General features: G+C 42.3%; 1 protein-coding gene across 1 annotated transcript in view; it reads right to left on the bottom strand.

The window, feature by feature from the left end:
- STPG2 (sperm-tail PG-rich repeat containing 2) overlaps window positions 1–13566 on the bottom strand; it is a 336565-nt gene that overhangs the window by 258545 nt on the left and 64454 nt on the right. The window contains exons 7-8 of the mRNA XM_015415991.1: window positions 3357–3461; window positions 1192–1345 (exon numbers count right to left, since the gene is read on the bottom strand). Of these exons, the coding sequence (XP_015271477.1) occupies window positions 1192–1345; window positions 3357–3461 (259 nt within the window). The remainder of the gene's footprint in view (window positions 1–1191; window positions 1346–3356; window positions 3462–13566) is intronic.

The raw sequence follows: 13566 nt of genomic DNA, 5'->3' as shown, positions 1-13566 counted from the left end.
TTTAGTAGACAGACATACACTGTCACTTGGCTAGATTCCAAAATATCACTGCCTGGCAGTATTAAAACTTGTAGTATTTGGTTTTCCTACTAGCACAGAAACATTGTAACCACTTTGGCAGGCTACAGAGATGCATGTCCTCCAAGAAAAGAACTCTTTCAACATTAGAGGACATGACAAAGTGGGGTGCTCAGCAAAAAGGGTTTCTGCTGAAGACGAATGGTACCTCACACACCTTGTAAATTAGGGGACAAATGCAAAGACTTGCGGTCAAGGACAGAACAAGGAATGGAGACAACAGGAAAATGCACTGAAAGCAATTTTTAAAGGTATGTATCTTTAAAAAATGCAAGAAGTCATTGAACATTATGCTCTTTAGTGATACATTTCAAGTTATTTGTATACCCTTGCTCACACAGAGCCTTTCTACAATGAAAACAACTTTAAAAGGCAGTAAAATAGGAAGTCAAATCCTTTAAAATCCTAGAACATTAGAAAAACCTTTGTAGAATTTTTTTCTCAAATATCTGCACTATCCTATTTGGTAGTCTTTTTAGTTCTACAAGCCTCACTCAAAGACAGCTCTCTTGGAGGCATTTAAGAGTGCTCGGAGCTAATTAAACCCCTGCTTTCTGCTCCCTGCTGCTTTTGTGGGAAGCAGAAAGTAGAGGATCCCCTGTGAAAAACAGCAGGGAGCAGAAAAACAGCAGGAAGCAGAAAGCAGGGTTCCCCTGTGAAAAACAGCAGAGCAGCGCTTTCTGTTCCCCACTGCTCAGATGGTTTTTTCTTTTGTGAAGAGCAGAAAGCAGGGGTTTAAATGGCTCAAAGCCATTTAGACCCCTGCTTTCTGCTCTTCATGAACTGCCACAAACTGCCTTAAAATTTGTGGAAATTCATGGCAGCTCTTCAGTTCATGTACTTTGGTTCACAAACCATGAACCAACCAAAATTCATCATGAACTTACGTTTGTGAGCCAGTTCATGCCCATCCCTAACAGTTCACCCAAAATATTAAAAATACTTAACACAGTTATATTACTTAACTCCACTTCAACATGGATATTAATCATCATGTAGAACATATTGTTTAATCACACAGCTAACATCAACTGCTAACTTAGCAGACTATTTATTGTTGCTTTCCATTGGGTCATGAATTTAACACTGGACATATGTAGATTAATTGCAAACCTGGTGTTCTTTTCAGCCTGTAGTCCTCAGTAAATCGAACTGAGGTATGACCAAATGGGATATTTTTAGATGCTTTCCTCAAGGACTCGAGTGCAGAACGTGTCTCATTATATGTGCCAGGAGCTGGGGTGGATGATTTCACAGGTGTAAATCTCTGAGGAAACAAGGCAATTGAGTGAGATCCATGGGCAGAAAGAGTCCCATTTAGATAGAACTACTTTCTCATTACTGCATCAATAACATATGAAGCTATGCTACACTAAGACGCTAGTCCATACAGCCCTTTCCACTTTGGCTGTGACTCATGTATAGAGCTTTTTCAGCCCTGCTACCTGAGAGTATCTTAACTGGAGATAATCAATGACTGAATGAGGGATGGACAATGATTGAATGAGGGATCATTTACATGTGAAATATATAGGGTTGCCAAGTCAAAATGTCTTACCGGCAGGGGAACCTCGCCGGGCTCCGGGAGCCGTTCTTTGATGTGTGCGCGCGTGCACCGCCAGCACATCACCGGAAGTGACGCGCGACATCGATCACGTTGAAGCCGTGGCCCTGATCGTCGGAGGGAAAACCATAGAGTTTTCCCTCCGACGATCGGGGCCATGCCCCCAACATGACTGACGTGGTTGCGCGTGGCTGCGCTTCGGGGGGCAGAGTTCCTCCCAGGGCCCGATTCCGCGGCGGCGGAAATCGGGCCTCCGAAGCGGGGGTTTACTCGCCACCCGCCCCCACTTGGCAGCCCTAGAAATATATACTACATTACTGATTTCTGGTACATTTGTGAAAATTAATGTGAATGTATGGTACATATTGTTTTAAGAGCCAGCAAGGTATAGCAACTAAAGCACTGTACTGGAAATCAGGAGACCTGGGTTCAAATCACTACTCAGCCATTAAGCTCAATAGTTGACCTTGAACCAGTTACTGTCTCTCAATCTAAGCTACCTTACAGAGCAGGTTTGAGGGAAAAAACAGGGGGAAGAGACAACCACATGCACCATGCTGTGTCCCTTGGTAGAATGGAGAGATAAAATTGTGTGCGTGGATTGATGACATCATCCCATATCCTATCACTCTGTTCAACAAAGTCTGAAGCCTTTCACTAGCCTAAAAAGCCTTCCCCAACTTGAGGGGCTCTCCCACCAAAGAATGGCTTCAAACTTTACCAAGCATGATGGTAGGATACAGGGCATTAGTTCCAAAGCAGCAGTTTTGCTTTGTGCACTGACATCACTTTCTCTTTAACAGAAATGCAGCAATGAAAGACTTTGCTGGCCAGCTTTTGAGACAATTTTTGTAAAGCAAGCAACAAGATATGTCTTATATTTGCATAAAGAGGACAGACATTAGCCTTTTAGATGCTCCAGAAATTCTACAGTGGGCTGTGGCTCAGTGATAAAACATTTGCATGCGGAAGGTCCCGGGTTCAATCCCTGGCATTTCCAGTTTAAAAGATCTGACAAAACCTAAAACATCCTTGGGGAAGAGTTGCAACCTGGGAATGGATTAGTATTTGTGCTACCTGCTGTTGGAGTCTGCTTGGTTCCACTACACTCTGCATGTTTATTAGTAAACAAATGGGCGTTAAAGACGCAAAGTCTCCAGTGCGTTTTCTCATCCAAAGGAAACTCTACATATCTTGTCATATGCCCTTATTCTTCTCACTATTCAGGAAAGTGGGGAATGTATAACAACATTACTAAAAGCGATATAGGAAATAAGAGGATTATTAGTAGGGGAAATTGTGGATAGAGATGGCTGTCAACTTGTAGACTGGGTGTTTTTCTCTCTTGTTGCAGCTATTTAAAGCTTAGGTTTGGCCAGGGGCATTTTTTTGGGGGGGGGAGGGGAAGATTGTAGAAAGATGGCTGCCATCTTATGAGACCCAGAATTTGTCACCTAGTGTAGGTATTTAAACCCTGGGAGAGGCCAGGGGCAGGAGCCAAAGGTAAAGAGCCTAAGGGATCTTGGTCCTTAGCTCATGGTTCACAGCCCACGGTCTTGGCCTTGATGGACTAGCCCTCTGGGTACCAGCTCAGCATGTTTTGTGTCCTTTGCCTGTTTTACTACGGTGTTTTATTGAAATCATATTGTATTTCTGAAAGCTGTTTAGGTCTCCACTGGGTAGAAAAGAAGGATAAAAATAGATCATGCCATACCTCAGCGAGTGAAAGAAAAGGAGCAACTTCACTTCCACCTTGTGATGTGCCCTCTGCCTTTTGAAACTGACTTTTTATATTGTATTGTCCAGGACCTGGTATCGCCTGTTAAAACAGAAGATGCAAACATGAATTTAAAAATGATATGAACACCAGACATTTGGAACTGTGAACATTTTAATTTGGCGACGAGGTCTTTTGATTTAAAACACAGTTCTACTATGAACTCGAACAACAGTAAATCTGAAAAAAGTAAACAGAAGAGATTCCTAAATTACCTTCAACCATAAATATTTCTCTACTTTTAGTATCTATAAATTAAAATTCTTCATGTATTGCTGCAAGGCTTGTAACACCAGAAGACCAGAAATAAAGCCAAGTGTAAAGGAACGGCTTAAATATGGAATGAGACTCATATGAGTAAAATCATTACTTCAGAATATTATGTTAGTCAGAGCAGAGGTTCAGTCATTTTTTTTAGAAGATCTGAGCAGATGCCCTTAAAGAATGGGGCTTTACAATTTCCCCAAAGGGACCTTTCCACAGATACCTTCAGCTTTGCATCTTAGATTACTAAATACAGTAAAGAACATAGTAAAGAGGGTCTTTTCTGTGATGGCACCCTAGTTATGGAATTTCCTCCCCAGGAAAATTCATTTGGTGTCTTCTTTACTATCTTTTAGATGACAAGTTTTGTCCTATTTGCTCAGGCTTTTAGTACACCTAATACTAATTTGTCCAAAACTGTTCTATGGGCATCCATAATGGTTGTCTTAGAGTAGGGCTGCCAAAAAACCCCGGGGGGCGGATTTCCCCCCACTTTGGAGGCCCGATTTCCGTCGTGGGGGAATCGGGCCCCGGGGGGAACTCCGCCCCCAAAGCTGCGTCACCAGAGGTGATGCAGGACGTACAGCACGTTGGGGGCGTGGCCCGACGATCTGGGCCATGCCCCCAACGTGCCCTACGTCCTGCATCACTTCCGGTGATGTTCTGGTGGCGCGCGAACACTTTGCGTGCATGTGCGCACATCCGCGGCAGCTCCCAGACCGAGCAAACGCTCCCCCGCCAGTGAGTAAATAAGATTTGGCAACCCTATCTTAGAGGTACTCTTTGCCTTTTAAGAATGGTTTATTTTTACAGTATTTGTTTTTTAATATTCAGTTTGCTAAAGGATGGTTCAGTCCAAAGGCAGGGTTAAAAAAAAAAATCTGCTCCAGTTGTTCAAGTGAGCAAGGGACACCCTGGTCATACAGAACTCATGGTAACACATTAGCATGCCAGGCTTGGTGATCAGGATGCAAGCAGGCAGGGATGGAGATGTCAGGACCGGTGGTCCAAAAGCAATAGGGTGGTCAAAGAAAGTCACATGAAGCTTTGGATTTCAACCATGGCCTTCCACATGAGAAAGTAATCATCATGTCTTTTTCAATAGGTTCAAAAAATCTGAAGGCTCAAGCACTCATGAAAATGTATCTCATTAAGCATACATGCTCTTGTTCAATGAAGTACCATAAAACAAATTTAAATACACTTTAAAATAAATGCTTATTAACCTAAAGTGTATTCAATATGGCTCTTATCTCAACTGAGCTTTTTGCTAAATGGCTAGCACACCATACCTCTAATAAGGGAAAATGGAGCTTTCACAGCAGAAGGTGAGCCTGGAATTAATGACGGAGCCACAGATGTAGGAAATCCGTTTAGCCAACCAATTTCTAATGCTTGATTGGCTAGTGCTTAGCACACGTCTTCCATCTAACAATATAGCAACAATTTTGTATTGGCAGCACTAATTTACATAATTGCAGCATAAATTTTCGTTAACTCAAGGCTCAGATACATCCTGTATTTTAAATAAAAGAAATAAGGCCCCTCTACATGGATAATTAAATTATAAAAGATTTAAATCAGCTAAGCATGGTACAGAGTATGTTACCTAACTAGAGACTGAAAAATAACTTGGGGAGGGGGGGGGGAAATCAATCAATAGTAAGTCAGAGATGGCATACCTCAGATGCCGCATTTGAATTATGAATGAATTATACGGAAAAAAATTTGAGGGTCAAGCTATAGGTTACTAAGAAAATACGGCATCAGTTGTGTTGGCTTCTGCTGGTAAATCAGATACCAGCGTACAATTCAGACTTCTCCCCTAGTATTCCTTTAAGTATTTCAAAATTTAACACAAATAACACCTTTCCAAAACATATGGAGAAGAAATACATTAGGGTTCTTCCTCCAGATGTTTGCCAACATTGCTACATGCAGAGGTGGGGCAATTTATGCTTCTGCCTAGTGTCTCAATGGCTGTTATGGCTATAGGATTTTGGACAGAAGGGATGTAGCTACTGGCATATTTATAGTCCTAAAGTAACTGCAGACTGTACAGAAGAGGTTATAAATATTCATAAAGAAATTAGCATCAAAGTAAGATTAATTCTAAGAGATCTCACCTACTGAAAATTCCATCAGCAGATAAATATTTTATACATCTTAAAAAGTCTATCTCAGTTTTCACTAATGTAAGGTGATTACTATTAACCTTTCGCAGTTGTGCTATCCTTTTTCCTCACATTTAAATCCATCTCAGAACTTACTGATAACATATCATTAACACTGTACTAGTGATGCTACTGGTATCTTCTGAGGGGCCCTAAGCTGCTAGTCAAACAGTGGCCAGTTCTGAAAGAAGTGAGCAGTGACTCACAAAAGCTCATACCCTGCCACAAATTTTGTTAATGTTCAAGGTGCTACTGGACTCTTTCTCTTTTTAGTGGCCAGAATGTGACCAAATGTAGCATATACTTGAATTCTGGCAGTTGTCTAGAAAATTCAGTATAGTCTGAGTTGATTTCAAAAACAGACATTTCTCAAAATTACTCACATTTCAGGAGATAAGACCCTTTAGAAAGCTTAAAACCATGGGCTGGATCCAAATCTACCTTTCTGCCCACAAATGAATCTTTGCTCCAAGAAGAGGTCAGTTAGTGAAAGGAGTTGTTTCAAAAATGGAAGATTTGCTATGAGGAGAATGGCACCTTTTGATCCACCCATGGTATTTAAAACCACCACAATAGTGGCTGAAATAAAATGAATACCACACATTTGGGGTGTTACCCAAATTAGCAGTATATTAATTAATTGGGGAAATTAGCTTAGCAAGAGGTGGGTAACTGGGATCTCCATCAATGTACACTGGGATTGTCTCTTAAAGAACTCTCAAAATAGACTTCCGGTCAACAGAACAGCGATGGCGGATGCTCTTCTCACAACGGAGGAGGGCGAATCGCACACCAGCAGCCTGAAGGGGTGCCACCTCAAGTGACACCCCCGCGGAGCCTTTGTGATAGGCTCCAGGCCAGGGGGCTTTTTGAGGGGTAGCCTCTTTGATGACGTAATGCCGGAGAATTGAGGCTCCCCTCCGCCACAACAGTTCAGTCACTGAGTGGCCTTCAGGCATAAGCTGGACTGACCGGGACAAGCGCCGGAGATCAAGCGGAATGGCGTAAAACCGAGTGTGTTCAGATAAACTGGCCAACAATGAACGTGAGTTCTGAATAAAAACGGAGGAGTTTGAAAAGTGATTTCCCCCCCCCTGAGATTGGAAACAGAGATTGCAAAGAGGGATGCCTCTTTTGCGAATGAGTGGCTATGACATGAAGGGGGAGAGGGGAGGAAGTATCAACGATAGAAGGGAGAAGATAGACTCCACTTTTAAAGCTAAAGAATTTTTAAACGTCAGCTGGGGACAGATGATGAGTCTAAAGAGGGAGAATCGAAGTTGAGTGACTCTGCTACCTCGGGAACGGAAGAGGATTCTGCAGCAGAAAAGGGTGCAGGACCTGCCAGAGTGGTATACAATTTTAGAGACAGAAAGCCGAAGTAAAGGCAGAAGGACTTGGAAAATGGCCTTTTGAAGCAAAGAATAAGAAGATGATCATAACATCTCTCATAACAACTCTCATAACAACTAACAAAATAACATACAAGAACCAAATTGTTATAAGCAAGAACTCAACAAGTATATTGTGATAATAAAACTAATGGTACTAACATATTTATTTTATTTTATTTTTTTATTTAACTTTCGACTTTATATCCCGCTTGAACCCCCTTTTTCAGGGGATCTTTTAGCGGCTTACAGGCAGGTGCTAATCACAATTATTCCCTAACTAGGGCCACACATTTCTATACGGGGGTGGGACTACCTACCGGCACCCCTGTGGTGGTTGGTGTTGTTCTTGACTCAGCTCTTCAGGTCTATTCTTCAACAGTCTCCGGTGGGATGCTCACTTCAGCGCTCGGGCGGGTTGGCTTTGGGGCACACGACTCACGCCTTCTTCCAGCCCCAGCAACGTCCTTTCCGGCTCCGCTGTGCCCGTGCTCGACGTCATCGCATGCCCTTTTTGATGGCAGACGCTCGATGTTTCTTTCCTCGGCCACCAGGGATCACCCCTCCGGTCGTGCTTGCTTGCTGCCACCATCACATTGCCACGCCGCCTCCGTCTGCACTGGAGCCAATGTCTCGCCGCCGCCGTCTTCACCCACCACACCTAAGGAGGGTGCCCCCCACCCTACTAAGGGTGGGTACCCATTTATCTACTCGCAATTAGTTGCTTTCGAACCACTGGGTGGGCGGGAGCTGGGACTAGGGTCGGGAGCTCACCCTGACCGCGGTGGTACTCGAACAGCCATAGTGACTGCTCGAGTGATGTTGTTAAGGCAGGCGTTTTACTGCCTGCGCCACCGCTCCCTTTTACTAACAGTGAAAAGATCTCCTTCTCTTGGGGTTTTAGTCTAGTGTGGTTTGCTTTTCTTTATCCCCAGTTGTAGTCCCTTCCCTATATTTCTTTGTAGTTTGTACTATATGCAAAATAAAAAATATCCCTACGGGGATAAAAAAAAAAAAAGAACTCTCAAAATAAACCAGGCTGAAGTTTAACCAGAAGGGTGTTTTATTATATATATAAAAAAGAGCAAAACATACACACAAAGCACTTGGGGAACACACAAACTAAGAGAAAAATAAAAGGGAGGAGTGTGCAAAAGAGATTTGGAGAACGAGATCTTGGAGAACGAGGTCTGCAGCAGAATGAAATGACTAACATTTCACAGAGTGGAGGAAGCCCACAAACAAGTTGGGGTATACGTTTTCTCGGGAAACCCATTGTTTAAATTATGCATTTCTTCTGGGTGTGGAGGAGGGCTCTTAGCGGGTCAGCTTTTCTGTTTCACCTGCCAAGATGTGTGTCTAGACTTGTCTCTGGCTGACATCCATTTTGTTCCATGTCATTTCCATTTTGTTCCCATTTTTAGACCAGGCAGTGCAGTGCACACATAATTTGGGGGGTGATATTAAAAAGAGCCGTTTTGTCCCTCTCTAGCCATCAAACTGCCCATCTGCAGGAGGGGTCTGACTGCTAACAGGGGGAGGGGTGGGAATTACACTCCAAAAGCACAGAAGTGCTGCATTACAGAAGTGAAATGATGTTTATTTTCTTTCAGGAGAAAAAGTGAAGAAGGTGTGCTCTGAGAAACTACTGTGAGAGGATAAATCTGCCCTTGTGACTCTGGCTTCTTGCAGAAGCAGTCCTTCTGTTCTTGTGTTTTTATCTGTCCCATAGAACTCAATGGGAACCACTGATAATCAAGCTTGACTGTTCAACAGCATGCTGCGCAACCAATCACTACTAAACTCAGGACAGAAAAAAGTACTTTTTCCCATCCGAAGCACTGATGAAAAATGAATTAACCCGCACTTGACATGAGGGTAACCATTAGTTTAGGAAGTTAAGATCAGACAAGGTCACACAAGCAAAACTATGACTTTTGCTCATGACAACTTAATGAAATGTCCATAATCACAATTGCCAAGCAAGAGCTGAACAACAGGTGATGGCTAGCACCACTATGCCCTGCCTGGGAGCTTGCTGGAGGAATTGGGTTGTTCAGTGCTCATGAAAGAAACAGGGGTTATAGGAACAGCAACTTGCTTACAGCCTGTATTTGTGGATTAGAGAGGACGCAAGAATCCCTCAGTGACCAGAAATGATCTTTGTATCAAACCAACCAGGAATATCAAACTTAAATTTCCAGAGGATGCATACATTATTAGTCATAGCTTCTGAATGTCTGTCATGATATTACAACCATTTTAGTTACCGGCAGGGGTCATTTCGTAGAAAAAGAGCTAGGGGGACTCATTAGCATAGCTCATTAGCATATGCCACACACCCTGACATCACCGGAAGTGTGTCCTCCCCACAGCCGGCGGCGACCTCCAGCGGGCACCAGCAGGGAGCTCCAGGCCCCGCCCTCCCGCACCTCACCCGGGGGGGATGGCGTCCCCCCGCGTCCCCCCCAAATGACCCCTGGTTACCGCATATTTGAACCAACACTGAAGCAAAAGTTTGTCTGTATAATTGACTTGGCTTGGTAGTAAAGGAGAACTAATTTCAAAATCATCCGTGAATGGAAGCTGCAAGGAAGATGGCTCTCTGAGGACACAGGGAGGGAAAACGCAAGCCAAAGAGGGAACTCAGCTTTAGAATAAAGAACAGAACTTATACACTGCATTATTACTAACTTCTTATGTAACAATGCTTATGCCAAGATGTATGTAGCCAATTACGCAAGCCGCAATTGGAAGAGGCCTGAAACATGGAGGCACAAAAGTATGTTTGCATGGAAAAATGTCTTTAATTAGCCAAGAGAAAACTGTCATGCAACAGCGATGATGAGCCTCTGGGAACAGCTACCACTGTACCAGAACAACAGTCATTTTAATTAGCTAGAAATGGAAGCATTCACCTCAATGGTGGCCTCAATGTTTTATTTTTAAGAAGTAAGCTTTTTGTCCTCTGTGCAGTTGACAACAAATGTTCCCAATATGTTTTTAGCTTCAGGGAAAGTCATTCCATGTTCACCATTATCTTACAGTGATTCAAGAAAACATGGTAGTTTTTTTTCTGAAATATCCTATCTTATTGCAGCAAAATCATGACAGCATAAAAAACATTTCCGCAGCTCATCATCATACTTTTGCTCAGTCACTCCATATTATTTTTCCCCCACTTCAAGATGACAGGTAAAAGAGCAATGGTTATACTGGGAAATGGACACTTTTATTAAGGCCCCAGATGGAAAGCCAACCCTTAGAGAAAATAACACTAAGATACTACTGCAATCAAGCCATAAATGAAAGGGTGAGAACATATTAAACTCATGTAAGAACATAAGAACCCTGCTTGATCAGACCAGTGGTCCATCTAGTCCAGCACCCTGTCTTACACAGTGGCCAACCAGTTAATCTGGAGGGACAACAACAGGTCATAGAAGGCTGAGACCTCCTGATGTTGTCTCTTGGCACTGGGATTAAGTTTTACTGCCTCTGAATTTGGAAGTTCCCTTTAGGCACCACAGCTAGTATTCAGTGACACACCTATCCTCCATGAATCCATCTAATGCCCTTTTAAAGCTGTCTATTCCGGTGGCCATCACTACATCCTCTGGAAGAGAATTTCACATTTTAATCACTCGCTGTATAAAGAAGTATTTCCTTTTGTTCATCCTGAACTGACATCAGTTTCACTGGATGCCTTTGAATTCTAGTATTTGGGGGAAAGGGAGAAGTTTTCTTTGTCAACTCCATCCCATGCATAATTTTATAAACCTTTATAAACCATGTCTCCACTTAGTACTCTCTTTTCTAAACTGAAAAGTGTCAGACTCTTCAGCCTTTCCTCATAGGAAGGTGCATAGAAACTGGTTAAGAAAAGGAATTTATTTTATTTATTTTATTAGACTTATATCCTACTCTTCCCACATAGCAGGCTCAGGGCAGGTTCCATCAGATATAGTAAACAATATACAGTATACAAAAATTAAAACAGTTAAAATGTCAGTAAAATACAACAACATTCATCCGGTGCATCATCGCTCCAGTAATAGGCTTAACAGCGGATGAGCTTGGAAAAGAAATGGAGCTAGCCTACAGGGCATACTCCAATTATATTTTAAAAAATAGCCTGCCTGGAGAAATAGTGCTCAGATTCTCAAGAAGACAAACCAGAGATGCCATCTTAAAAGCGACTTCAGCAACTCCACTGAAAATGGGAAATGTAATCATCAAAACTTTAAAAGACATTCCATTTGAAATTCGACAAAAGAGGAAAAATTATAAGGATTTAATTTCTTTCCTTCAAACTAATGGAATATCGTACAGATGGGAAGTCCCGGAGGGTGTAATCTTTAAGATCAACGATAAAAGAGAGAAGATAGACTCCACCTTCAAAGCCAAAGAGTTTTTGCGGCGTCAGCTGGGAACAGAGGAAGAGTCTAAGGAGGAAGAAACTGAATCTAGTGACTCTGCCACCTCTGGAACGGAAGAGGACTCTGCTGCAGAAAAGGGTGCAGGTCCCGCCAGAGTTGTATACGATTTTAGAGACAGAAAGCCGAAATGAAGGCAGAAGGAGTCGGAAAATGGCCTTTTGAAGTGAAGAACAAGAAGATGATCAGAAAGCTCTCTCATAACAACTAACATATTAACACATTTGAAGCTGTGATAAACAAGAACTCTACAAGTATATTGTGATATTACCACTTTTAGTACTAACACTTATATTAACAGGGATAAGATCTCCTCCTCTTGGGGTTTTAGCATAGTGTGGTTATCTTTCCTTTATCCCTAGTTGTAGTTCCCTTCCCAATATTTTCTATGTAGTTCTGTATTCTATTGCAAAATAAAAAATGTCCCTTCGGGTTTTTTTTAAAAAAAACATTCATCCGGTGCAAGTTATAGTTAAAGCCTCCCAGATGTCATCTATTTCAAGATTTGGTCCTTGGATGGTAATACAGTTCTGACCCACTGAGGGGAGGCCGAGTACAGAGGGAGGGACATCCACCGCCATAGTTAAAAGCCTGGTGGAAGAGCTCCGTCTTGCAGGCTCTGCAGATCTGTAAAAGGTCCTGTTGGGAGGCATTTCACCCCCTGCTTTCTGCAGCTTTTCACTCCCAGCCATTCTACCCCCTGCTTTTTGTTTGCCACGAAAAGCTCGAAGCCATTTAAACCCCTACTTTCTGCTCCCGTGGCTTTTCAGAGGGAGCAGAAAGCAGTGATTTAAATGCCTCAGTGCCATTTAAACACCTGCTTTCTGCTCTCCACTGATTTTTGTGAACCTACCTACTGGTTCGTGAACCGAACTGCAAAAATGTGGCTCGTGCCCATCCCTAAAAAGGATATCAAGCATCTGAGAAGGGTAAAACCCTGTTATTCAGAGTAGACAACAATGATTTAGTGGGAACAAATCCATGACACAGTATAAGAAAAGTTCAGATACTCATATATTCAAGCACCCACAACCTTTCACACAACAGATTATCTGATTCCAACACAGGAGAGACAGTAAACATTCATATTTTCTTTAAAATGAAAGCAAAGCACTTTTGTTGGTTTAGCCAGTTTGGTGTAGGAGAGCCAGTTTGGTGCAGTGGTTAAGTACATGGACTCTAATCTGGGAGAAACGGGTTTGATCCACTTGCAGCACCTGCTGGATGACCTTGGGCAAGCCATAGTTCTGGCACAGCTGTTCTTGAAAAAGAGCAGTTTCTGACAGAGCTTTCTCAGTCCCACCTACCTCACAGGCTGTCTGTTGTGGGGAGGGGAAGGGAAAGGAGATTGTAAGCTGCTCTGAGACTCCTCTGGGTAGTGAAGGGCGGGGTATAAATCCAATCTCTTTGTCTCTTCTTTTATCATTTATAGCACTGGAATATATTTTAATCAACTGAAATAACAGTCTAAGATAATAATAAAAGCCAAGTGCTCCACCTTCCACAAGACAAACAATTAATGCTAGCTTTTACATGCCAAGTGGTAGTGATTGTTAAATAAATCACTTCTACTATGAAATAGTGAACATGTATTTTTATTGTCCTGTTAATTTGCTGTATCTGCAACTTCACAAGTGAGTGCTTTATTCATTCTGGAGTATATTATTTCTGACAATCATGGTAATTGTATTCTTTATTAAATTGATGCAACCTACTCAGCTACCAAGAGATATTTACCCTCTTGTCAGGTATCTAAAGTGTAGAAGCTCTAGGACATGATCATTTATTAGCAAGATGTGGAAGAGGGTATCCAGCTTTCATTGCTTCTGTATAGTGCTTGCTTTAGAAACACCTTAGCTTAGGCCATATTTTGAAATCAAAA

The sequence above is a fragment of the Gekko japonicus genome, unplaced genomic scaffold (genome assembly GCF_001447785.1).
Source record: "Gekko japonicus isolate JY-2015 unplaced genomic scaffold, Gekko_japonicus_V1.1 scaffold68, whole genome shotgun sequence".
Taxonomy (NCBI): Eukaryota; Metazoa; Chordata; class Lepidosauria; order Squamata; family Gekkonidae; genus Gekko; species Gekko japonicus.
The sequence above is the reverse complement of the archived record's forward strand: the minus strand, read 5'-3'. Positions and strand labels throughout refer to the sequence as shown.